Raw genomic sequence first — 14810 nt, 5'->3', positions numbered from 1 at the left:
TCTACTTGCTGAAGCCATCAGGACTCGACTTTGTCACACTCTGTCCTCTGGACAACAAGTCAGCAAAGCAGTTTAAGAGGTTCTTCTGCAAAACACAGAAAGAAAGCCAACCCCTAGGAAGCCATGGGAACATAGTGACTTCATTAATTAATAAAAAGGCAAACAGTTTTGCTATTTCTGATTCAAATATGACTTCTGAAGTTTCTCCTCCCAAATTTATGTACTTCCCAAATTATCCCATTATTATTTTAATCCTATTTGTAAATGATTGAACCGTACTCTCTATGACTCTACCACAACCCCAGGAACAAAGAAAATTTTCCATTCATGTTTTAATTCATTTATTGCTAGCCAAAAGTTCAAGAAAACATACATATACAATTGTACCTTGGTATCTGCGGGGCATTGGTTCTGGGAACCTCCTGCGGATACCAAAACCCACAGGTGCTCAAGTATCTTATGCAAAATGTACAGTTAGCCCTCCATAGCCACAGATTCAGCCAACCAGGGTTGCATCCGCGGTTAGTTGAATCCGCAGAACCTGTGGACACTGAGGGCTGACTGGATTGTGTATCTGTCTCCTAATATTTCCCTGTAAGTTATGTTTCCGTGTGTCTTGTTTTGGGGTGTTTATTGCCTGAGATATGGTGCTCAGTCCCCGCCACAGAATTTCAGTAACTCCATCGCCTCCATGTAGTTCAGCAAGTACCGAATAGTGTATATCATGAGCTTATAAATGCAGCCTTCCTGGCTGCCCAGCAGTATCTACAGTTACTTTTTCTTATTCCAGACCCCCGGTTATTCCACTGATGCACCCCTCACCGTGAATAGGTGATGTGCCACTCTCTGTTCCATGCACCAGCACACTCCACAATGAAGTCGTCCCTGCAAAGGGGCCCCTTCATGTCTACACACATTCTTAAAGCTATGAAGCCATGTGCCACCAGTTCATGATGGCGATTTTAGAGATGTTGATTGTTTTCCCCTCTACACTTTCCTTTGTTGTAGTCCTAAGGACTAGGGCAAAGTGGAAGTACAAGAGAACTAGTTCATAAGACTCATGAGTGATGTTAAAAAAAACAATGGGCCATGTAAATGTGCCCTTTATATTGCAAGGTATTACAAAAATAAAGAGCTATTCAAAAAAAAAAAAAAAGACTCATGAGTAACATGTACAGTTAAATTTAAGTTGGCTTCTTTCCTTTGAGGACCATCACAGTGTATAGCATACAGTAAGTACTCACCACACAGCTGTGATTATAGAGTGACAACTGCTCTCCTGGAGTGAGGGTATGCCTGCCCACTACCCTGTTCCTTTCGGATGATTTTTTTACCTGAGGATGCAGAGTTTTGGTGGGTGCCCAAATTTGCCTGATCTATCATAGGGTGTACACAGCCTAGGCAGTCCAGTTTACATAAGCAAAAGATCAAATGCTATTTTGGAAAGTTTAAAAGACAGATTATTGTTCTCCCTGGATTCTGTTTTCTGTCTGTCTGTCTCTCCCTCTGTCCCTCTTCCTTTTTCTCTCTTTCCAAATGTCCTACTGTGCTGCCTTCCTTTTTCCTGCTAAGTGACTAGGCTTCAGTTGGAGGACACAGGAATGTAAGACACCTAGATCAAAGGAGAGATCAGAGTAAGCAAAATCCTTCTTTGGAAATTCTCCTTCAGTGATCCCAGGTGTGGTGTCCACAGATAAACAGTAGGATTGTGGTGACAGGAGGGAGAAGCAAGACAAAGGGAGTGGTTCCCAGATGATCTCGTTGATCATTATTGGAATTTCATCAGCATTTTAAAATAATGACAGATAACCAGGCCCCAGCCTTGAGATTCTGATTCAGGCCTGAAGTGGGGCACTTTATTTATTTTTAATTCCCTAGGATATTCGGATGCTCATCCAGGTTTGGGAGCCATGGCGGCAGAGCTTCCTACCCCCATTATGGCAAGGGCCATCAGAATTCCTGGCATGGTACTAATAGCTGAGGTGATAGCTTCTCTTTCATTTATTTATCAAAGTCCTACTCTGGATCAGATACTGTGTTTAGTGCTGGAGATAAAATCGTGAAAATAAGGCAAAGTCCCCACCTGGAGGACTTTAGAATAATCTAGTAGGGAACACCAGATGACTGCGTATGGTTGGGCAGAACTCTAGGAAGTGCCGATCACAGCACGATCATCATGGATTTATTCGTATATTCATTATGGCAGTTTTCTGGCAAATGACAGTAAGGATCTTGAAGAAGCGATGCTCTTTAGAAAACACACAAGGATGACCTCTGAGTGACCGCCTGGGTGACAGCTGAGTACACTGATGATTATGGTATTATATGGTGAGTGCTGTGGTGGGTGCATGGTATTCCTACCATGAGAACATTATAGGAGAAGCAGTTAATTCAGACTGTAGGATACAGAAGCATTCCTGGAAAAAGAGAGCCAATTTCTGAAGGACACATAGGACTGAGCTAGGCAATTAAGAGTTAGGAGGTTGTGCTGGGCAGAAAGAATGATACAGCAAAGATGCAGAGACTGGAAAAAAGCAAGAACTCATCTAGGTCATTGAGGTTCAGTGACCAAGTATAAGGCGAGACTGATAAGAGGTGGGGTGGGAGTAGCTGGCAAAGGCCAGAACATAGGAACCTTATACATGCAATGCTAAGGAGCTTGGACTTGATCCTGTAGACAGCAGGGAGCCCTTAATCACTTTTTCTAATAATACCATTCCTTTCCTTATTATATGTATTATATATGTATATGTATTCCTTTATGTTATATATATATATATAACAGATAAAATCACCCCCTACCCACTGACCTGGACAAACACTAATTATTTTGGTGTATTTCATGCGTTTGTGCATGTGCATATTGTACATATTTTTTTTCATTAAACAGAGAAGTGACATAATGAGATTTCCATTCTAGAAAAATCACTTTAGCACAGTGGTTCTCAAGCAGGGGCAATTTTGCACCCCGAAAGCCATTTGACAATGTCTAAAGACATTTCTGCTTTTCATAACTGAACAGTGGGTGCTATTGGCATCTAGTGGGTAGGGGTCAGAGATGTTGCTAAACATCATATAACGCATGTGACAAACCACTACACTGAAGAAATGCCAGTAGTACCAAGGCTGAGAAACTGCCCTACCTATAGCTGGTGAAGTGGGAATATATGTGAGAGATCTTTAAGGTATGGCTCAGTAGGACTTGTAAGCAAATGCAGATGAGATAGCTTTCTATCTCTTGAAATCACCAAGTCCAGAGGACTTTGACCAGCATAGCTTTTGTGATTGCACTGTTGTTTTTATTCACTCTACAAGTGAAAGCCTTTCATATCAGAAACATAAATTAACTTGAAGGCGGGCCTGGAAGTGACCATGGAGACTCTGGGCCTCCAAGCCTCCTGAGTCCTATACCCTGCCTGCAACCTAAATCCACACGGCCTTGCACACTGTCAGGGAACATGCATCCTCCCACTCACAGCACACCCTCCCACTCGGTGACACTCTGTCCCAATTGTGCCACCTGCTACCCTCAGAAACTGATTCTTGCCCCTGCTCCCTTCACTCCAAATCAGACCAGGGGCCTGACAAGCTAATAAGAGTGTTGAGCTGAGCAGGGACACCATGAAGCCGGCAGCTCCACAGGGCTCCGGAAAGAATCTTCACAATCTGGACCTCCTCTTGGCTCCAGGCAAATTGAATTACTTGCCAGTTCCCGGCCTCCCTTACTCTCTCACATCTCAGGCTTGTGCTCTGTTGCCTTCCCGGTTCATCTCGGCAAGTGCTCACGGGCCCCTCTGCATTTTCAGCATATTTTACCTAAGCCTCTGTATTGTCCTTTTCACATTGTGGCTTGCACTTTGCCTCTTTATGTATCTAATCTTTCCTATCGTAAAGCGTCTCAGAGAACAGGGTCTCTATCTCAGGCATATTTATTTCCTCCAAAGCACTCAGAATAGTGCCTAGCGTGTAGAAGGCTTGCAGCCTCAATAAAGCTGTGTGAAAAGGAAGCATATGAATAAAAACAGTATTTTAACTTCTAAATATTATTAGTATCGAGCTGGTATTTCAGAATAATATGAAAAGAATCCATATTAATTTTAATTTCTGTTTAAATTTTGAGCTAAACTATAAAATACATGTTGGTATCTTTTAAATATAAAATTGTTTGGCCTCCCAGGTCTTATGCTCAACTTTCAAGAACCATGAAGCAACTAGGAGTTTGAATGAAGGAAAACTGCATCTTGCCACTTTCAATTGATCTGACCTAGAGTCTCAGTTTGTTTGATTCTTGATTCCATCTTGCTGTTCTCTTAGCGAAGGAGAGGACTTGATTTCATACAAGAGCTCTGAGTCATTACGGTCTATTAACTCTTAAGCTGCAATTCAGGCAGCACACCCTGGCGTAGGATTATAGATTTTAAAAAATCCAAATTTATCTCAATTTTGGACCTATGTCTTTAAAATTTTTCACCTTCTACTGAATTTTAGAGAAGCAACATAAATAGTAAAAGCATAATTGTTCTCCTTCAAGATGATTTCATAATAAATAAGGCATATTTATAAAAATAAGCATCCTGAAGTCATCTTTATAAGGTTTGCTTTTTTAAAAAATTCCCTTAAGAATTGTTGAGTCTGGTTCTGACTCACTCTCTCTTTAAAATAAAAATGTACAGAAGCAGAAAATCTGTTTCCCATTTACAAGAAAAGTCTGTGTGCCATACTGATCAAGAATGAGAGCTCTAGCTTCAGTCAGCCTGTGGCCGGCTCTGAGCTCAGCCACTAGGTACCTTGTACAGTGTCTTCTAACTTCTCTGATCTGTAAAATGAGAGTTGTCATAGTATCCACTTGACAAGAGTGATGTAGTTAAATGAGATAACATGCCTATAGAGCATGAGAATACTGCCTGACACACAGTGAACACTCAACAAATATAACTGTTTTTGTAATTAAGTCTTCATGCTATGTTCAAGTACAAATCCACTATTATGTAATTTTTCTTGGCTACCTGAGTGACAAAGATGTAAAAAATTGATCCTAAGCAAGAATAGGAAAATGTTTCTGAAAGATTTTTCAACAGTGCGCTAAGAAATGTCTCCCTACTAAGCATCAGAAATATATATCTTCTCAAGATATCAAGATATAATAGCAAACATGCTATTGATTTTCCAAAAGTTAGGCACTTCTTCAAAGAAGTTATTTCAAATTCTTTTCACAGATATGATGACCACATACCTCCTGTGTCTGTGAGGGGAACTGCTTTGGTAAGTAACCAAAGAACGAAAGGTTATGCTGAAGAGCTCAGAATTAATGTAATTCCTGATTGGCTACCTACTTAAATAGAATTCTCACTGGCGCAGTTTGAAATTTCCTTGAGAACCTTAGATTTCTCCTACAGAGTTCAAAGTTTCCCAGCTGTGCTCGGTTTCCAGTTGGCTGTGGTACTAAAATACTCAAACAGCAGGCTCTGCCAGGAGGAGTGAGGCCATTGTGTGTCCACAGAGACCATCGTTAGCATCTCTGATATTGTACCACGTGTCAGTCCTGTACAGCCCTAAAATGTTGGACAGAGGAAGAATTTATTTGGGAATAGCAGAGGAATTGCAATTTGGGGCATGCAAACTGTAGCAAGCTACAGGCAAGTCTGCTGAGGGTTTGGGGTAGGCTGTATTTGGGCAGGGAATGTAAAGAGGGGAGAGTTCAGTTTGAGTCTGTCAAAATCAATGGAGACCAGCTTTGAAAATTTCCAAATAAACTTCAAACCAGTGTGGGTCTGCACTAGACCTATTCTGGGCAAGATCACCATTTGTATTCAAAGAGGAAGCCACTGATAGGTGAGATGCATTTGGACAGAACAGGTTCACATGAGGGGACTGACCCAACAGGACCTCCACTTAAAGGGCTTAAAATTTAAATTTATCTCTGTGTTCACATGCTTATAAGATTGAGAAGCTTTAAGTTTTCTGTTTCTTACTTTTTTGCTCTCATGACTTTTGATCTACACACACTTGTGTCTTCCTGTGTAACTCATATGGTTTGGAGATGAAAGAAAGATGGAGTTTTGGAAGGTACCTAAGAGTGCAGGAGGAAGGTAGAGACATTTCTCAATTGATGGCCCTTAATACTAATATCTACCTTTCTCTCTCTTCTTTTTTCAAAAAGCATAGGATAGAATTCTGGTGAGGAGTGCATATAAACAGAGGTCTTTACTTCACAAACAAAAGTGGGCCTCCTTTCTTCTTCAGAGTAATGCTACTTCTTTCTAGATAACATTGAGCCCTATCTCTCTCCTTTATATGTTTGAGCCCCAACCATGACGCCAGCAGCAGCAGCTGCTACATTCTGATGGAGAACTTGCTATCATCCAGGTACTTGACATGGGTCACTTCATTTAATCCCCAGAGGTAATCTATGAAGTAGGTACAGAAGCGCAACTAAGAGTTTGCATGCCACAACTAAAAGATCCCATGTACCACAACTAAGACTCAGAGCAGCCAAATAAATAAATAAATATTTTTTTAAAAAGAGAGAGAGAGAAGGAAGCTGCTATTTATACATTTACATTAGGGACTTCCCTGGTGGTGCAGTGGTTAGGAATCTGCCTGCCAATGCAGGGGACATGGGTTTGATCTCTGGTCCGAGAAGATCCCACATGCTGCAGAGCAACTAAACCCGTGCGCCACAACTATTGAGCCTGTGCTCTAGAGCCCACATGCCACAACTACTGAAGCCCGCGCGCCTAGAGCCCCGTGCTCTGCAACAAAGAGAAGCCACTGCAATGAGAAGCCCACGCACCACAATGAAGAGTAACCCCCGCTCACCGCAACTAGAGAAAGCCCGCGCACAGCAACGAAGACTCAATGCAGCCAAAAATAAATAAATAAATAAATAAATAAATATACATTTACATCAGCTTAAAAGAAGCAAAGGGTTTCAGAAAACAGAATTTTTAGAGCTAGAAAGTGTGAAAGAATTTCAGTCTAAAATGGAACCAGAGGATACATTGCATAAAATGGAAAATCTCACACATGTTCCCTGAGGAAGACAAAACTTAAGGACCGAGAGACTGATTTCCCGTAAATGCCTGATTTACAGAAAACTGATAATAATATTGGAATTTTCTTAAATGACAGGGAATTGCTCAGGGGTTGCCTCCTATCAACCTTGCAAAGTTTTGCTTATGGTTTCCAGAGGCATGAACAAAAATGACCCGGGTCAGGTTGGCCTCACAAAATAACCTGAATTGAGCTTTGTTTGTATGACTGGACTGGTTTTGTCTGCTCAGGAAATTTTCAAAGCTGGTCTCCATTTGTTTGTTTGTTTTTAACATCTTTATTGGAGTATAATTGCTTTACAATGGTGTGTTAGTTTCTGCTTTATAACAAAGTGAATCAGCTATACATATATACATATATCCCCATATCCCCTCCCTCTTGCGTCTCCCTCCCACCCTCCCTATCCCACCCCTCTAGGTGGTCACAAAGCATGAGCTGATCTCCCTGTGCTCTGTGGCTGCTTCCCACTAGCTATCTATTTTCCATTTGGTAGTGTATATAAGTCTGTTTTAACAGACTCGAATTAAACTCTCCCCTCTTTACATTCCCTGCCCAAACACAGCCTATCCCAAACCGTCAGCAGACTTGCCTGCAGCTCGCTACAGTTTGTGTGTCCCAAATTGCAAGTCCTCTGCTATTGCTAAATAAACTCATCTCTCTATCTTGCCTCAGTTTACCCTTTTATTTAGGTTGACAAGAGAAACTTAGAGATTTTCTAGCTCAGAGTTTCTCTCCACTTGAGCACTTCTGATATGTTGGGCTGAATAATTCTTTGTTGTGGGGCCTCTCCTGTGTACTGTGGGATGTTTAGTGGCATCTTCTAGGATGCCAATAGTTCTCCTCCACTAAATTGTGACAATCAAAACTATCTCCAGAAATTGCCACATGTTCCATGAGAGGCAAATTGACCCCAGTTGAGAACCATCTCCTTAAAGGCGAGGAATCCAAAATCAAAGTAGCCGCCATCTCTGAGAACAGACAAACTGTATGGCCTTGGCCACTTGGTCACTCCTTATTTCTGAACAAATTCTGGCTGGGTCTGCTCTTAGATGATATGCCAGCTCTGTACCCCTAGAAATATACCTCCAATGTGGCATAACCAGACTAGGCTGGTGTGAGCTCCCTGAGGCTGGGACTATGCCTGCTCACCTGTGTATCCCCACTTCCTGGCACAACGTGAGTACTCAGAAACTGAAAGAAGAAATGAATGTGTGGTTTTAAGCCATGAGGTGCAATGCTGGATTTGACCTTTGCAGGAAAACAGATGCAGAATAAATTCAAGAACACCTTGAAAAATTAACTTGTTGACTTTATCAAGGGATTTGATAACATCCGTGAGCTTAAGCTTCAGTTCCAACAGCTGTTCTACAGGTTTGGCTGCCCTAGAAGTTCTCAGATAGTCTGAGGTTACTCTGTGACAGAGGTTTGTTTGTCTCATCATGTCAGAATTGCAGATGTTATCAGTAGAGTGAATCGGGGTTGGAAAAATGGCCTAATTTTGCTCAGCATATTCTGTGTACCATGTTTAAGAATGTAACTGAGACCCTAAAGCCAGCATTTTGAGACTCTGGCCTCTAATCCTGTAGGACACTTTTCTAACTCATTACGCTACGAGCACCTGCAGGAGTCCTCCAGGAAATTCTCTGTAACCACAGAAGACTAGTAATGGCTAACTATGAGGAATTACTAAGTGCTAGACACCATTCTAAAGTGTTTTACAACTATTAATTCATTTAATCCTCGCAGCAACACTATGAGATGAGGAGTATTGTTGTTGCGTTGTTGTCTTTTTTTTTTCATTATTCCAAGAAAGAAACTAAGGTACAGAACAGAAACGTTAAGCAACTTGCCCAAGGTTGTACAGCTTTTAAGAGAGAGAACCAGGATTTGGACTTCAGTATTCATGTGCTTAACGATTATGCTTTCCTACCTCAGACATGCTATATTGAGTCAATATTGTAAATATTCAGTGTCTCAATTTCTGTAATAATCTTCACTAAAAATCTTATATATGTAATTTTCTACCTTGGTATATTGAAAATCAATCCATAACTGTGTGCGTGGAGGGTATGGAATGTTTAAAGCAAGGTTCCTGTCTTCAGAGAGTTTACCACCTAATTGAAGAAATGTACATCAGTAAAATAAAAATACAAAGCAATGTAGTGGAGAAAATAGGATTAGAGATCAGACCATATGAGTATCAGTAGCCAGTGTCACCATTTATTATTCCTGTGACTTGAGTAAGGTACTTAACTGAGACTCAGTTTTTTCGTCTGCAAAGTGGGAATGAAAATCCCTACCTATTTCACAAGTTTGTTCCAAGGATCAAATGAGAGAAGATATTTTTAAAGTATATTGAAAACTGAATAAATGAGTAATTTTGTTCAAATATAAGATAGTATCAAAAGAGTGTACAAAAATGTATTGGAGAAGTTCAGAAGTGGGAAATATTATTGTGGGAAGCATCGTCTTTGAATTCAGTAAATATGAGTCAATCTCTTAAATGCTGATGCTATGCAAGGTGCTCAGGATACAAAGTAGAATACTATGCTTTCTTAGTTATTTTAGAATTTGGTCCACTTCCAGGGTTTTATTCATGTGTCTGTGAATCCCTGGTTTCCTAGATCAGAGCGGGGATTAGAATGTGTGAGAGGGTAGGGGAGGAAGGGTAGAAGTCGAGTGATAAAGTAAAAGTGGAGAGAATGTAAACAACTTTGATATGAAATAAAAGGTATAATACCAGAGGTGCATAAAAGATACTGTGGTAATTAATTATTCCTGTAAGAATTGGAGAAGGACTAACAGAGAGGGTGATAGAGGAACTGGACTCTGAAGGATGAGCTGATATTTTCCAGAAGAAGGGGAGGAAGAGCGAAGATCAGGAGCAGAGACACGGAGTCCTCAGAAGACGTGCACAGCATTTTAGAGGACTGTGTGTAGGGAGCTTGGAGCATGGGGATTAAAGCTAGTTGGGGAAGAAAGGCTTAAATCAAAAATTGGAGAAGGATTTTGACACTATTTTGCTGCACGGAGGAGTTTGGGCCTCATCCTCTAGGCCAGGTATGGGAAATAGGCTTCATCTTTTATGATAACGTTATGGCACAGAATATTCTTTGGAGGAAGATTCGGAGTCCAAGACTGACCCCTGACTGAGGATCTGTGTGTGCTCAGAGCCGCAGAAGGATATACCTCTCTTAGCCATATAATATCTCCATGTGTTGGAAACATCCTTAATATGTTAGGTGAATAGGGGTGGCCTTGAAGCAGAAGATCTGTGCAGAAATATAAACCAAGGATGTTATATTCACGGTCTCTTGGTAGAAATCCTTCCCGCCTAGAGAGGTTCATCTCTTCACCTGAGTGTTCAGTTCATGCACTTTTCATTTCATTATAAATTCGTTATAAAGTAATGTGATCCAGGAGGCCAAAAAGAATGTACTCTGGTCTACATAGAGGAAATCTGAAGTTTATTTGAATGTTAAAATGGTTGGGAGACAATGATGCTTACTATTCTCTTAAATGTATCTACTCTGCACCAACTACCAAAACTGCAGGTTTGGGAAGAATGGGCTTATAAGGTTCATGGCTAATTGTTAGTAGCACAAATAAAGACTTGGAGAGACAGTAGGTAGGACAAGGACACGAAAGAGAACACCTCGATGCACTGTAGAGAGAAAAGTGTAACTGTAACTGATCTGATTTTTCAAATGATTAGTTTCTAGTTTTATTACCTCCTATTGGTATATCCCTATAGTTATATCGTGCTTCTAATATTTGTTTACTTCTGAATTTAACATGTGTGTTAAATTATATCCAATAGCCAATAAATTATCATTGGATTATTTTTCTTATTACTAAATCTCCTCTGTATGTATTCAATTATGGCTTGCCCATAGAACTGAAAATGACAAGTCAATGAAATTTGGGCAGGGCTTCTGTAAGACATAACTGACCTAGATCCTGAGAAAGAAAACAGGTATAAAAATACTAGATTATGACGAATGCAAGGATTAAGAGAACCTAGGCTTTAGAATTGGACAGACCTGTGTTGGAGAAGTTAAAAAGCTGGCACTTTAGGAAGATTAGAGATTTGGCCTTAAGCATTCAAGATGAGATTAAATGTGATAGTGAATATCAAATGAAAAGAGAAAAATTGGGGAAGAGAAGGATTCAAGCGGCAAGGACTGGGTAGAAAGTGAACTGAAAATAAAGCAATTGGAATGGGAAGTGGCCTTGTGCAGTGGTGCAGGCAGGATGAGTTAAAGTGGAGTCATGAGTGGCAGAGCCAGTTTGACAGAGGAAATGCAAATGGAGTTTTGGCAAAAGGAAGTGGAGGTGTGGGAGTGGATCATTCCCCAAGGTTATAAAGACAAATTAAAACTTAAAAGTAGAGCAGTTGATGGATTTAATGAAATCAAGATAAAATTTGCTAGTAAAGAACTCTACATCATTCTCCTAAATCCTATAAAACTAGCAAAGGTTTAAAAAAAATTATAAGGTCATGCTTTTCAGCGCCTTTTTTTCAGAATGATTAATCAGTTCCTTATGTGTATCTGGGAGGTTCTACCATTCTACATGATTTCCGTGGATAGAAATACTTTTTTTCCCTAAATCCATCAAGTTTACAAATCTTAAGATCTACCGCAGGTTTCAGCTAACCGCATCTTGAGAGAAAATAGGTACAGTGTTAAGAAATCTAAAATTACAGCCACTGGGGCCAGAGAGACAACATTCCCCACTCAAGAGAGGTCAATTTCTTTCTTATTTTCCAGGAACCTCCTTAAGATTTTTGTAGTGCTATGTAAATTTGTAGGAATCTTTTGCAGGGAAAGGCTCATACTAAAAGGAATTAATGTAGGTATGGAGAAGTTTGTGATCACTTGCAAACTGCAAAAACAACAAAACATTACAACTAGAGAAATAAATGTTAGGAAAATTTATTTGCTGTCCTTAGACTAGGACTTTGAAGCTTGGGACATTTTTGTGGGAACATGTTGGCTGGGGAAGGTCCATAAATAATATTACATTTTCTATTTTAAAATTAGCAGTCAAAAATATACAATTCACCTCTGGAAAATCAACCCATTGACAGTGCATTTGTCCCCAAGCCAGCAGGCATGAGGGAGGGAAGTAGCATGCCTCCGTGGGATGTTTCACTGATAGAGGAGGAGTTTTTCCAAGGTAAGTCTATGCATTGAATTGCCTTTGGAATTCCCAGTACTAAAGGAAAGCAAATAATAATTACAGTCTGTATTAAAGTGCTCAAAATGTATCAAACCCTGTACTTTATTTTTGAAGTCTCTCTTGTTTACCTTACCTGAAGAGGATGTGGTTACATGCTATCAACACTAATATTAAAGATTCTTTTTTTTTTAATTAGTTAACTAATTTATTTATTTTTTGCTGTGTTGGGTCTTTGTTGCTCTGTGCACGCTTTCTCTAGTTGTGGTGAGCGGGGGCTACTCTTCATTGTGGTGCGCGGGCTTCTCATTGCGGTGGCTTCTCTTGTTGCGGAGTATGGGCTCTAGGCGTGCGGGCTTCAGTAGCTGTGGCTCGTGGGCTCTAGAGCACAGGCTCAGTAGTTGTGGCGCATGGGCTTAGTTGCTCCGCGGCATGTGCGATCTTCTCAGGCCAGGGCTCAAACCCTTGTGCCCTGCATTGGCAGGCAGATTCCTAACCACTGTGCCACCAGGGAAGTCCCTAAAGAATCTTATATTTAAATATAATCTAAGCAAATATTCTTGGATCAGGGCCTGATAAATCTATGGAATGGTAATAATGTTTAATATTTAAACTCAGGTAAAAAGGAAAAAAATATGTCTTTAGGAAATATATCTATAAAGTTTACTGTCCTTAATAGACTTTTATTGTTCCTGATTAGGACCTAAATGCACTGTGATGAAATCTGATTGTTGTTAAACAATTAACCTTGTACAATAGATAACAATAAAGACTAAAACAGGTTCCAAAAGTACTATATACACATGGACCTTATTATACAAGCATAGCTCACCTTGACATAGTTTATTCTATATAAAATAAGCCTAGCCATTTGAAAAGTGAAGTCTGAAATCATTCACTAGCTTCACCTTGAGGAACTAAATTCAATTTGCAAGGGCAATGATGTCACCTCAGCCCTATAGTTAGGACAGGTGGTGTGGTCATTGAGAGACATCCAGCTGGTTGGTTAACTCCTTTCAGTAAGATGGTTACTGGCAGAGAACTTGCTTCAGAGAAAAGAGACCCAGAGGAAAACTTCTGTTCCAAAACAAAGGTTTTGCTAGTAGAGGAGAACTACTTTTTATGAAGTGAAAAAAAAAAATGACTTGACCTCTCTGAAAATAAAAAGGAGAAGCAGAACAGGAATTTTTTTGACCTCAAGAGTAGTGAGTCAAATAGCAGTATTAATTTGGGAATCAAAGTGACTTTGAATAATTTAAAGTCCTGTGATACTGATGTTAAGAGTGGTTATCTCTGGGAAGTAGGACTCCAGGTGATTTTACGTCTTTGTTATACTTTCCTGTATTTACCATATATTGCTTTTGTAGTCAGCAAAAGACTTTATTTAAGGAGGAAGAAAAAACTATGAACAGCTTGAAAGGGAGAACAGAAATCAACAGATTTCATTATAATTTGCTTTAAAGACAGACTTATGTAGTTTTCTTTTCTTTTTGCCCTGCCTTATATTTTGGCATTGCTTATTTTATTTGTGGATGTAGGAAATAAATTATTTCAGGGACAGGAGAAAAATAACTTTTTTCATTAAAACATTGATGGATGTTTTCCCTGAAGAATTCCTTAGTTACAGATCTTTAATGCTCAAGACTAGTTCTTTTGCTGGCTATGCGAACTTAATAGTACCAACTTACAAATAAAATAGCGTAGGGAAAATTCAGAGCAGATATCAAAAACCCCTTCAGCACCTGACCTAACATAATTGGTATATTATAAGTACGTCTCACGTACATTCACTCAGATACCGATATACCTCACTTTCCCTGTCATTGAAGAGTTAAAATTACAATTTTTAATGACAAATAATTTTAAGTAACCAAAGAGAGTGCACCATTTTATGTAACTCAGAAGGATAGATTTCTGTAAACCAAAAAGTTCTTCAGCAATTTAAATAATCCCATAACTTATTTCTCATGTCAGATTTTATTTTTTTAATGAACATTTCTTCAAAAAATACACAATCTACTCATATTTATTGTAACATGAATATGACAAAATATATCTATTACAAGGTGGGTCTTAGAGCATCTTAAAAGCTTAAAAGATAAGGATTCTATTTAAATTCTAACAGGTTTTTATTGAGGAAAAGATGTTGAATATGATTCAGTAAACAGTTCAAGGAAATACCAACCAGCTGAAAATATCCTGTGACTTTTCTGAGATCACAGAGACTGTGGTCCTAGTAAGCATGAGCCCTGGGTCTTGGGTTGGCCCAGGTCCTCAGAATTACAGGGAGGTCACTGGGGCCTGACTTAGACACCACTCTCTGACCTTCTTACTGAGAGAAAAGTAAACATTGTTTGCCAACAGCAACTTCATATCCTTGTAACATTATGAGCTCATAGTGAAATCATCTTTAGTTCATTAAAAGAAAAAATGAAAAGTGAACTTTTATGGCACAGTGGTTGCGTGTGTGGACTCAGGAGACAGGCTGCCTGGATCCACTTACTAGCTTGTGTCGCCTAGGCAACTTAATCTCTTCGTGCCTCAGTTTCCTCTTTATAAAATGAGAATAGTTAACA

The 14810-nt window shown here is 39.6% G+C and overlaps 1 protein-coding gene across 12 annotated transcripts in view; it reads left to right on the top strand.

Annotated features, from left to right (window-relative positions):
* EXPH5 (exophilin 5) overlaps positions 1–14810 on the top strand; it is a 74180-nt gene that overhangs the window by 50337 nt on the left and 9033 nt on the right. For 8 of the 12 annotated variants that reach the window (XM_082476832.1, XM_082476838.1, XM_082476837.1 and 5 more), the window contains 2 exons: positions 5217–5262; positions 12099–12234. The exons of 2 other annotated variants lie outside the window; for them this stretch is intronic. In XM_082476832.1, coding sequence (XP_082332958.1) covers positions 5217–5262; positions 12099–12234 — 182 coding nt within the window. The remainder of the gene's footprint in view (positions 1–5216; positions 5263–12098; positions 12235–14810) is intronic. 2 more of the 12 variants (XM_082476835.1, XM_082476843.1) reach the window with 1 other exon arrangement.

Source organism: Balaenoptera physalus, assembly GCF_965194825.1.
Source record: "Balaenoptera physalus genome assembly, chromosome: 10".
Taxonomy (NCBI): domain Eukaryota; kingdom Metazoa; phylum Chordata; class Mammalia; order Artiodactyla; family Balaenopteridae; genus Balaenoptera; species Balaenoptera physalus.
This window is presented reverse-complemented; position numbering and strand designations above follow the sequence as displayed.